The 12,961-nt window shown below is 32.7% G+C and overlaps 2 protein-coding genes and 1 pseudogene across 2 annotated transcripts in view; 2 read left to right on the forward strand and 1 right to left on the reverse strand.

Moving 5' to 3' along the window:
* Nucleotides 1-1,721, forward strand: part of LOC108721340 (odorant receptor 82a-like) — a 2,154-nt gene extending 433 nt beyond the window's left edge. Inside the window, 4 exon segments of the mRNA XM_018445851.1 lie at nucleotides 424-847; nucleotides 1,002-1,106; nucleotides 1,327-1,482; nucleotides 1,668-1,721. Coding sequence (XP_018301353.1) covers nucleotides 424-847; nucleotides 1,002-1,106; nucleotides 1,327-1,482; nucleotides 1,668-1,721 — 739 coding nt within the window.
* Nucleotides 1,722-4,392: 2,671 nt separating this feature from the next.
* Nucleotides 4,393-7,459, forward strand: LOC108721301 (odorant receptor 2a-like; annotated as a pseudogene).
* Nucleotides 7,460-7,559: 100 nt separating this feature from the next.
* Nucleotides 7,560-11,103, reverse strand: LOC108721339 (adenosine deaminase CECR1). The gene is made up of 4 exons (XM_018445850.1): nucleotides 10,710-11,103; nucleotides 9,185-9,773; nucleotides 8,638-8,958; nucleotides 7,560-8,363 (listed from the first exon to the last, which is right to left on the reverse strand). Exons 1-4 carry the CDS (start codon nucleotides 10,957-10,959, stop codon nucleotides 7,979-7,981), a joined length of 1,545 nt encoding a protein of 514 aa, XP_018301352.1. The 5' UTR covers nucleotides 10,960-11,103; the 3' UTR covers nucleotides 7,560-7,978.
* Between the last annotated feature and the right edge of the window lie 1,858 nt (nucleotides 11,104-12,961).

The following is a 12,961-nucleotide window of genomic DNA, read 5'->3' on the forward strand; positions in this document are numbered from 1 at the left end:
TTTTTTTTCAGTGTAGAATTTAGATTTGTGCTATAAATTCTATGCGTATGATACATAATTTTCTATCAGATACAAAAAACAGCTATAATTCTAGCTGGAGCAGCAAAATATTTTTTTGCGTGTATGTATATTGCTTTACGTAAATGTTACATATTACAAAATATAAATATGTATCAAAGATTATTAATGATCAAGGCAATCAAGAGTAAATAATCATCTATTTTAATGCATCATTTCTTGTTAACAGCATTGGCGATTGAGTCTTTCTCTCTCTCTCTCTCTCTCTCTCTCTCTCTCTCTCTCTCTCTCTCTCTCATACGATAAATACTTTACCCTTCAAGTGATTAATTACATAATAAGTTATTGAATTATGCTAATAGTTAATTAAATAATATAAATTAAATGTAACTTTGATAACAGTAGTGAACGTAAAATTTTGTTAAATCAAATGTTTCTAACAGCTAAATGGAGTACTATGTCGTTCTTGATGATATCATATGTGACCGGGTTAGGCTTCATCATCACGCCAGCTTTAAGATTACTCAAGGGAGGTGAGCGCGTGCTGCCTTTGAAGACATATATACCATATTCCGTGTCAAATCTACTTCCATATTTAGCTACGTATCTGCAGCAATTTTTGGTGGTATTTTACGCAATAATGCTTAACGTTAATTTCGATTGTCTCGTTTATGGTTTCACGATTCAAGCCTGCGCACAAATCGATCTGATGTGCTCCCGCTTGACAGACAGTTTGAAGAATATTGGCGATATTTCTTCCGGACGAAAGCCGGAAACAAACGCCTCAATCATGGAATGTGTCAAACATCATTTGCTCGTGAGCATTCTGGTAAAAAAAATACGAGGATTGTTCATATGGACAGTAATGATATTCTTCTTCTTCAGTCTGCTCATTGTATGCACTAGTATCTTCCTAATATCAAAGGTATTGCCACAGACGTTTGCTTATCTTCAACGATGCAACGTACATTTATTTCTTACAGAAGAAACTACTCAGCTTTGAGTTTCTTTCAATGTTCCTGTATCTGAGTGGTATGCTGCTTCAACTGTTTTATTACTGCTGGTACGGAAATGAGCTTGAATTGAAGGTAAATAAGCGTAACTTTGAAAATGATATATGTGTGTAAAAGATTAGCATTTTTGAAGAAATAGATGAGAAATAGAAAGTTTGGGAAGAGTATTATATATAGTTCAAAGAAACAGCTCGCAATGATTGTTTACCCGGCTCTGGAAATATAAATTAATATCTCCGTACGAAGAAATATGATTACATTGGTTGACTAATGCTTTGCAAATTTTTTTTCGTAGAGTAAAGACATTGCGACCACTGTTTATTCCTGCGACTGGACCATGGCGACGCCGCGAGAACGCAGATCACTGATGCTGATCATGATAAGTAGTCAAAAAGGAATAATGTTTTCCTATCACGGAATATTTGCATTATCTCTTAATACTTTTGCTTGGGTAAGTAAATAATGAAAATATGTAGATATGTATATTACGTGTACTATGAGATTTATACTTGAGTATAATAATTATTGCGGCAATTATCTGCGCATTTCAGCTAAAACAGAAACGTAATTGCGCAGATGAATATAAATAGATGTCTCTTAGACGTTTCGCAGTGATGTAATATCTTGTTTCTGTAGATTTGCAGGACTTCTTACTCAGCGTACAATCTCTTGCAACGAGCTTCAAATTAATTAACTGTTGGATTATATGGAATGAAAAAATAATATTTATTTTGTTGTGCAGTTCTTATTGTTCAAAACGTAACATATGGCGTAATATTTTTTTAAAGAATCTAGGATTTCAAAGAATATATTACAATAACAGAGTTTCCACGCGAACATCAGATAAAAAATGTGATGAGATACTCGTAGTAGTGAAACATGTATGTAGAATTCTAATAAAAATGTTATTTGGTTAAATGCAATTCGGTAAAATTGATATATATTTCTAGTGCATTTTCACTAAAAATATAGAAGAATACAAAAATGTTCTAAATTAGATTTAAAAAATATAGTCTATTATTATTATTATTATTGTTACTATTATATTTTCTGATAATATCGCACCATTCTGTTATTCTTTCAGAAATATTTCATTTCATTTTTATTAACACGAGAAGGGATTTTTACTCATATTAATAATGCGAGGAAGCACTTTGCTCGTTTCCTATTCCGATCCGTCGTTTAACTACTTGGATCACTTTGGTACGAAGGCGTCTATTTGATTTGCCACTTGTACAGTGCTTTCCTTTTTTCTCGTTTACCGCTAGGTCAACAAATTCATCGCCAGTTGTTTGAGACATCTGACAATCTGAATTGACGTTCATCATATCCATAAAAGCCTCGTAAAAGTCGTAGATTAATCCCTGGAATCTCAGAGTCCTGGTTAATTATAGGAGATCACCACTACTAGTCATCCTAATTTGAATAAATTGACCGTAAGATGAATCTGCATATCTTGTATTGAGAATCTGATTAGTGATTAGTGATTAGAACAGGACAAACATCTATCATGATATTTAAATGCGCGAACTTCCATAGAAGTGGGTATTTCGTTATCACGATTGTTGTTTGAAATTAATTTGTTGTATCAATTATATTGAAATATTCTAAATAAATGTTTTATTTTATGGTGCCACAATTTTACAAAACTTTGTAATAAAAATTCAGATAAGACGAAACAATTTAAAATAATTTTGGATAAATAAATTACTTTTTAAAAATCTTTTAATTATTTTTTATTAATATATTCTAATCCAGATCACTTAATTTTCTTTTTTCAGAGTATTTGCTTTATTTATTCATGCCAGATGCATTTGATGTTAAATAAGTTTTTAAATATATTGATTGGTTTTAAATTAAGTCGTCAGAATTATGTAAAAGAGAATAGGATTTATCCACGAAATCGTACATTCTCTGTTTCATCCTGAAAACATTTCCATATAATATTATATGTAGTGATGTACTTGCAATAAATTGCAGAACTGTTTTATATAATAACGTTTAATATTTCCTTTGACGAACTTTGTTTCGCAAATCAAGTTGTTCTATCTGTTGCTGATTAAAAAAATATTAGAACAAATTATATAAAATGTATAATTGGCATTCACTTTTGATGAGTACACAAGAACATTGCAAATAATATTTATTTTAATGATTAAACGTTGCAAAAAAGCAAGTCTTTAAGGTTTATTGTGACAGTTAAAAAGGAATAACTTTTGTCATTTTGGAATTTACGTTATCTATGAATATGTGGATATAAAGTTGAAAATAAATATATTTACACGCATGTTATAAAGCTTATAAAATATAAAACTGATTTCAACATTACAAAGTATGTCGAATTTATTGTCGTTGCAGCAATCTAAATATCCATATTGACATTAATAATTAAATTGATTTAAACTGATTAATTAATTTATATAAAAAGAGAAATATGTAAAATATTTGATATTATAATAATATAAATAAAAAACTCTTTTGTTTTCTCAAAACAATTTTTAAGTCTTGATCAATTTTTAGTCTTCTGTAGCAAACTTTGATTAATATACCACGTGTATAATAAAAGTTAAAATGTGCTTTGTATGTATATTCTATATTTTACAAAAGATAAGAGATGCAAGATGTAGTACTTTTTGAAAAAATCCAAGTTTAGGTCGCACATTTTTATATAATTACTTTCTACAATAAAAAGAATAAGATGTAGGTTAAGCTGGATTTTTAGCGCATAAATAATTTGAATGAATTTATATACTATATTTTCGATCCTGCAAACACACTGCGTCGAAATTAAATTTCAGTCTTGAAACTCAACCCTAACAGATGTTTTAATCAATTTGAAAATAGTTCGTGAAAAACTTCTTACCTTCTTCACTTTCAGACTATGCAGTTTATCATTTACATAGCGCTAGTCTATACCTTTCGCCGGTCTATTACTATTTTCTATGTCTCTGTTTTCCTATGGATATTTAATATTGCATAGCAAAAGAGTTGTTCAACAAATTTTTATTTTGTGAGACACGCAATAATCTTATGTTAAAAGCATACAATAGAAACGATTTATATTCTTCAATGAAGGAAACGTATTGAAAAAATATTGCAATGAGAGAAACGACTCGATTGTATTAAAATTTAATGTGCGGTTGACAACATTGTATGGCATTACTAATGCAGCTCGTAATGATGGAATGTTATCGGAAATTTTACCCGATAAAGGAAGAGAATCAAACTTATACAATATTAAAAGACGAAGAAAATTTTGCGACTGAAACGGAACAAGAATAAGATCGACGATTACGCGAGAATAATATGACGATATGGACATTCTACCAATAAACTTTAAAGCTCTGCGTTTTTGCGGCGCATGGAAAGAGCGGAAAAACGAAAACATATGCATCAGGTTCTTGCGCTTTTGTTACAGGTATGTCATACACACGAACCAGTTATATTAAAATTAATATATCATATACGGTAAAAATTATGTGTGATATACAAAACGTTTCTTGCATCGGTTTGTGAATTTTGTTATGCCTGAGCCTTTCTCTTCCTCGTCAGTTTATTCATTGATTATTTAAAACTGTGGGTATCTGCAGGTATGCAATTTTTCTCTTGATATATGAGTTTACGATATTCGATGTGATAGAGATGATTCGCATGCGCGACCACGTTCAAGAGTTGACCGAAGGGCTTTTCCTGGGACTGACTTTCTTAACACTATGTGTGAAATACGCGAATTTTTTGTTGAGAGAGAGTGAACTGTCGGATTTGTTGGATTCTCTGCGTGTAAAAATGTGCCAGCCTAGGAATTCCATGGAAAAGCTGATAATAGAACAGCACAGTCGTAGAGGTACTCGAGTAATTCGCAGATACATATGTGTGTGCATATTGCTTTACGTAATTGTTTTGTATCATGAAATATGTATCAAAGATCATTAATGATCAAGACAATTGAATGACCGTAAATAATCTGTATCGTAAAAAACCTGTTTAAATACCTTTACTTAATTAAATGTTATGTAACTTTAGCAAATGTGGTAAATGTAAAACGCAATGTTAAAACATTGCGTTTTAGCTTTTCTACCTCTTTTTTTATTTAACATGAACTATGAAGTATAAAAAAAAGTATATTTTTGTATTGGAATACAAAAATATACAAGTGAAACAATTAAAATTAATTGTGAATCGATAGTGTACGCGCATTCTTAATTTCTTCCTAATCGTGCTCATAGAGAAACAAAAGCTAGAAGATTAATTAAATATTAGCTTCAACTGATGTTTACTGGAAACCAAATGTTTAACAGCTAAGTGGAGCAGTATATTGTTCATGATGATATCATACATGACCGGATTTGGCTTCATGGTCACGCCAGCTCTAGGATTACTCAAAGAGAGCGAGCGCGTCTTGCCGTTGAAATCGTACATCCCATATTCCGTGTCAAATCTCCTTCCATATCTAGCTACGTATCTGCAGCAATTTTTGACCCTATTCTACGGAATAATGCTTAATGTTACCTTCGATTGTCTCGTTTATGGCTTCACAATTCAAGTTTGTGCGCAGATCGAGCTGATGTGCTGCCGATTGACAGACAGTTTGAAGAACTCTGGTCGTATTTCTTCCGGAGAAAATCGGGAAACAAGCGCCTCGATTGTGGAATGTGTCAAACATCATTTGCTCGTGAACATTCTGGTAAAAAAAATACGAGCGTTGTTCATGTGGACGATAATAATCTTCTTCTTCTTCAGTCTGCTCATTGTGTGTACTAGTATCTTCCTAATATCAAAGGTATTATAAAAAAGACATTTTACGTATCCTTAACAATGTAACGTACATTTAATTCTTGCAGAAGAAACTACTCAGCTTTGAGTTTCTTTCAATGTTCCTGTATCTGAGCGGCATACTGCTTCAACTGTTCTATTACTGCTGGTACGGAAACGAGCTTGAGTTGAAGGTATATAAATGCGCATATCGTTGTAAATGATATATGAAAACTTAGCGTTTTTGAAGAAGCACTTACATGGAAAATAGAAAGTTTGGAAAGTTTTAAATCTAATCCACAATGTGCTCACTGCTTCCTGTTACTAGCTTTTTACCACTTTTTATTTATTGCCTTTTCGCTTCTTATCCTATTTTTTTATTTCACTGAAGATAAAAGTTGACCAACTTCGAAGGAAACACGTAACATGAAGCACGATTATTGATAAAACACTTGTAAAGAAGGATTAAAGTTAAAAGGTAAAAAACAGGAAATAGGAAGCAAAGAATCAGAGACGTGCAAAAAGAGTTAACTGTTTGCGTGCAAAAATAATTTTGCCGCCTCAGAAGTATGCATATATGGTTATTTGTATCTATAAATCAACTAAAACGATAGACAAGAACAAAGACGAGAAAAGAATTGTGTAGATATGTGTCAATAGAAGTAGAGGAAGACATTTTGATGTAGATCTATATTTAGGAAGCAATTTAATCGCATTTGTACTATGTTTAAGTAATATAATACATTAAATATCTTGGCTCTTCAGCTGTTTCAGCTGTTTCTTAACGTGCTATGCACGCGTTAGTGCTCACTAAGCATGCTTCTGCAAAGAGCATATTGTAGATTAAACCATATGATTCAATAAAGAAACAGCTTACGACGATTGTTCGAACATTATCTTGTAATGGATAGAGTTAATATCTTCATGTGATTGATTGGCTATTGCTTTGAGAATTTTCTTCGCAGAGTAAAGACATTGCTACAGCTGTTTATTCCTGCGACTGGACAATGGTGACACCACGAGAACGCAGATCGCTGATGCTGATTATGATAAGCAGCCAGAAAGGAATAATGTTCTCTTATCATGGGATATTTGCATTATCTCTTAATACTTTTACTTGGGTAAGTAAATGAAAGTAAGTGAAACATATATTTTATGTATTTATGGGTGCGTTCTACTTGACGCAACGCTGCAATTATTTCATTTATGTTGTTTATAAAAAATGTTAAACAAGGACAAATAATACTCGCGAGCATTGTGAACGCAAAGTACACTAAGTGTATTGGGAAATTTGTGAGAGAGAGAGAGAGAGAGAGAGAGAGAGAGAGAAATATAAAAATGATTATGATAATTATTTTCGTTTTAAGTTAAGGTAGAAGCCAATTCCGTAAATTAACATAAATGCAAATAAATATCTCTTAAACGTTTCACAGTGATACAATATCTTATTTCCGTAGATTTGCAGGACTTCTTACTCGGCTTACAACCTCCTGCAGCAAGCATCAAACTGATCGAGTATCTCACTAAATGTAATGAAAGAATAATATTTATTTTGCTCTGCATTTTTTACATCTTCTTGTATGAAACATAACGGTGCGGTATTTTTTCTATCTATTATTATATTGTAATAATAGACTTTTTTCACAATAAGCATAATTTACCCTACTGAAAAAAATCACATCACAAAGTTACATAACATAACTATATAATTACGTATGTATCGAGTTTTAAATAATTAAATGATAGAAATAGAAGAAAAAAACAAATCATCGTGTAATTTTTCAAATTATGCGATTTTAAAAGATCACGTAGTGATTTGGAACAATTCGTTACCTGATTTACATATTTTAATTTCATGATTTCGTTATGTAACTTCGTGATTTTTTTCGGTAGGGTATTTAGGCACATTATAAACATTTTCACGCAATGCATTTTTAAGATGCATCGTTAAGGAATGTGATGACATAGCAATTCATATATAAAATTCTTAAATACGAATTTCTTAGATAAGAATATCCTATAAGATAACAATTCCGTAACGTTAATACGCAGTTTTAGTATTCCATTACAAATATTGCCTCTAAATATTCTGATATGTATTGTCGAATTATATAGCATCTGTTGTTTTGTTGAAAATATTCTTTTATTTTTGCTCATATCGTATTTTTCGCATTTGCTGTTTCGATTCGTTGTCATTAGGCTGATTTTGCCTGTTTAAATATGAAGGCGTTCCATTTCACTTGCCATTGGCTCAACGCTTTCTTCTTCTCTTGATCATTCATGCTACTGTAGATCAGCGAATTCATTGCCAGTTGCTTGAGACTTCTGAGATCAGAATTGGCACTCATAATACCCATAAAGGCTTCGTAAAAGTCGTAGGACAGTCCCTTGGCACCCCAAAATCCGGGATCATCGCTGGAGACTACCACTGGTGATCCCTTTGCGAATAAATTAGCCGCAGGGTGATTCCGCATGTCTTCAACAAGACCAAGAACCTGATTTGAGATAGGACAGACCTCCACCGCTATATTTAACTGCTGCACGAACTTCCATAGGAGTGGGTGCTTCGTTAACGCGTATCTATATAGAGAAACATCGTCGATGTTTTAAACCAATTTACTATATTAATTAGACTGGAGTATTTTAAATAAATGTTTGATATATCATAACTCATTTTACAGAATTTTGTAATAAAAATTTATATATATATACCTATAGATAAGGTAAAACATTTCAAAATAATTCTAGATAAGTAAATTGCTTTCTGCATTTAACTTCTTAATTTTATTTTTTATCAGTGTTTTCATTAGGACCTTTTAATGTTTACTTTCTTTTGAGTATTCGCTTTATTTACCCGTGACCAATGCGTTTGGTGTTTAACAAAATAGCGTCGAAGAGATTCAAATCGGTAGATTCCCCATTCCAGTTGGTCTCGCCGGAATGGAAGAAGAATGGAATGCTCGGATCAACGCTTTTCAATTTGTCGGCAAATTTGATGAGGGGTTTCCCTTTATCTTCCTGGCCGACCAAGTCGAAGCCAGCTATAAAGTCCGGTAAGCGTTGCTTTAACTGCTCCAATGTTTTCAGATAGAAGTCGAATTTACTCTGGTCGGCACTACGATTCGGCGCGTATATAATTTTAACGCCGATGAAATCGGGATGATCCTTCATAAACCTGTCGCGTCCATTATTATGTTACTTCACTCACATTATTTCTCGGCACAGCCGCCGAATATTGGAATAACTAATAAAACGGAATAACTTCTCTCAAAAAGTTTCCCGAGATTGTTAGTTTCAAAATAGGAAAAATTATTGTGGTATCATGTTTATTTATGTCACTTACTTATTATTCTTATCTGAAGTTATAACAATAAGATAATTTAAAAAAGAAAGCGTTTTACCTATCAACGACGTTTTTCTGGATTTGTGCTTTTTCCAATGCTCCGTATGACTTGTTGTCAAAACTATCGTACAATGTCGATAATGTCGTTCGTATTTCCGCGTACATCACGTTGTCCTCGTAAAGTTCCTGGAGATTACGATAAAAGAGATCCTCATAGGTCGGACGATGTGATATGTAGCCCAAGGAGTCGAAGATGTCATTGAACTTCTCCCATGCCTCGTTGACGGTACGGTAAGAGTTTCTTGGATCTTTCGTAATCATCGTCATGGATTGCTTGATCTTCTCATTAATATCTTTGGCCCGAGCCGGATCTTTCCGTACATCACTCAGTAATTGCCAGCGGCAATCGTTGTTAGGTTTCTTAAAAAAATTGAATTGCACAGAACCGTTCTTATCGCACACGTATAGGTTCTTGCGATAAGTCAAATTGAATCGATAGTCGAATGAGGCCATGGCGGATTCGTGAGCGTGAAGAACAGCACCTTTAGGCATGTCGCGCAAGATTTTGAACACCTCAGACTTCTCAATCTTCGGTATCACTTCCATAAAGTTAAACGACGGCAGAAAGGTGTTGCCGGTTATAAAACCTGCAGAAATATATATGAGGATTCCAGTATTGTAAACCAAACGAGGAGAATGTTAGAATTAAGCAAGGTTGCAAACTTTGAAGTCCTCATTAATATTTATTTTTTCATTACGCTCCTATAAGCCAAGTATTAATTTTCTCAATATTAATTTTCTATTAATGAACGTTTTCCAATAAAGACACAATTAATTATTAACACAATACAACACAGAGATTCATTTCATCCTTATTTAACATTAGCAAACAATAAGAATGGTTAGCAAACAATAATGGTTCATTGTATTATACTTTATCGATTGTGCTTTTGTTAAAAAACGTTCAATATGTAAAATATTTTTGTTGGTAAACATTATATCACATCCGATAAATTATTTGTTATATCCGTCGTAAAAGCGGATATGATACGTTCATGTTTAGTTCACACAATATTTCACGGTTTGTACACAATCCTTGATAATATGCAGCTGATAAATCATTAATCTATAATATGACAGCTCCCTGGGAAAACGCATGTTTCTCAATATAATTTAAAGGTCTAAATTATCGGAATTAGATAATATATAAGTATGCTGCACTGAAAAAAAAGATTTGCTGCAGCAGCTAATCTTTTTTTCAGTGTGTAACACAGAATTTCTTTAAAAAGGAAAATTTTAGATATAGTCATGATATAGTCATTCATTCCATGAAAGAATTAATGCGATGAGAATGACGTTATATAGACATTAAATGAAAATTCTTTTGAATTTTTATGTTGCGAAATTTATTTCAGAATAACGTTTACGGATTTGTTACATTTGAAAAAAAGAATCTAAAGTAATTTTAAAATGTCAAGCTTTTCTTTGAATTTATTTAATCGCGGACAAGATAAGCGCGATGGTCATTCGCGAATTGATACCGTTCGCGCGCGAACTAATGATTGTAAGTGAAAGGATCGAACCGTCGTAGATTTCTCGATTTTTTGCCTTCATTAGAACATCATTGGCCTTGGCTTCGATGAGATTAAGTTTCAGATCACCGCCCAGGGACTCTCGTTTTTCATCCAACAATAGTTTTTGACGTATTTCCCAATACGGTTCATATTGCCAGGATTTTTGCATGTGCTGTTGTGTCGTGTCACCACGGGGGTACCCGAAAGTCGCCTGGCCACTGATCAAGATCGCCAAAATGAATAAGAATGTCTTAGCCATGGTCGTGGTTACTGCTGCGAATTATTGTCGTTATCAAATCTTGACTTAGCAGTACCGCAACATGCGCCTCGTTGGAAAGTTACTGATCCTGCGTGATTGTGTGATCGTCGCGGCTGCTCGATCTCCACTGAATGACTCTTACCATAGGAACCATCATTATACATAGAAGGAGGAACCTGACCGATAAATTCATCGGTACTCATTGACTACCTGCGTTGTTGACAATCAACGCCACATGTGTTCATTAATCATTTATATAAATCAATCTAAATAAATTAAGCGTCGTGACAGAAGTCCAAATATACCATATACCAGTATACGATTTGCGTATCGGTTTAATATTTCATGTAAATTCATGTAAATTTATTCAAGTCGTAATTAATGAAATTTCGTGCTACAACTGACATATTTAACACGGTGATATTACGTATAAAGAGGCTTCATGCAAAACAGGTATTATTAAAGGAAAGAAAGATCGTTTGCTTTTCATTACATGTTCATCGACTGATTTGGAACCGTTTTTCTTAACGGTGCAGCGACGAAGGAATTTAAAATTGGCAGTGAAGAGTGCATCCCAGATCAGTTGAACATCTGTTTATAAAGGCGATAAATATGGCCAATATATGTGTCAACTTTGCACACATTCGCTAAATATTGACCTACATTCAATATGAATAATTATTATGTATATTATATAATATTTGATATTTGTTAATTTTGGCAAACGTTAGCCATATCACATCTGGAGGTACCTTAATAATATGTATCAAGGACCGTAAGCATTCCTCACTATCATTTCGTTTCTTCAATACATTAATCAGACTTTATTATCTTTCGTTTTTTTAGAGCCAGTTATTCCATCTTCGGATAAACCACATAGTAATTTATCTACTAGATAAACTTTCCTAGTCACATATACATCGGATAATAAATTATTATAATGATCGCCTAAAGCAAATATAAACCATATGCCGACGATAAGATAGAAGATGCTAATAAAGCAATACAAAATGCGTAATAAAGTAAAATTAATTAAAAATATAAATTAATATTTAATTAAATGCGAATATTCAAAGACATAGAGCATAGACACTGTACTATCCGTGTGTAAAATTGATCGACAAAAATGAAAGAAGTAGAACATGAAGACGGCCAGTCTCTATCTCTTTACGCTTCTTGTCTCTCATTTTTTACCACATTTGATATACTATTTAAACTGCGTTCTATTTAACGCTCACAACGCTCGTGGAATCATTCAATTCTTGTTGTTTATTAAATGTTAAACAATGACAAACGGTGCTCACGCGCGAGCGTTGCGAGTGGAATGCAGCCTAAACTTAGATATGAATGGCGGATGTCCATATTTTATGTCTTTGACAATACTTCTAATATAGTACACGCAAATGACAAGCAATGCATGTATAATCGAGTCATCATTGAGTTTAGTCGTTTAACAACATATTTCATGGAGAATCAAATTGGTGCCGGACAGTTGGGTGACGTACCTTGTAAGCCAAGAGAAAGTCAAAATGACATACTTCGACATCAAAATGATGATTTTTACAAAGTTTGACTGCTTATTGATTTTAAGTATCAAAATAAAGTCATTTTGATATCATTTTGATTTTTTTTACTTTTATGTGTTCCTTGAGTAATAAAGAAAAAACTTAGTGTGCCTGGGTCTCATCAATGCATTATTTCTGTTATAATATACCACAGGTATTATCAACACAGCAGTGTCGTTAATATAGAAAAACTACGTTATAGTATTCGTTATCATTATAAATATTCATTTCTGTCTAATTTATCAAAGAAGTAATATGAAAAATTAATTTATGATTGACTTGAATTTATGACTGATTGACATAATTTGGATACGCTTGCTCTACAAAAAGACACCTGCTTATTATGATGTATTTTAACAATTTGATAGATTTGACACTTTGATATACTCGTACGTATGATATTAATTATATCAGTTAGTAAACCAATTTTTCATATT

This window comes from Mycetomoellerius zeteki, unplaced genomic scaffold (assembly GCF_001594055.1).
Source record: "Mycetomoellerius zeteki isolate Tzet28-1 unplaced genomic scaffold, Tzet1.0 scaffold167, whole genome shotgun sequence".
NCBI classification, from domain to species: domain Eukaryota; kingdom Metazoa; phylum Arthropoda; class Insecta; order Hymenoptera; family Formicidae; genus Mycetomoellerius; species Mycetomoellerius zeteki.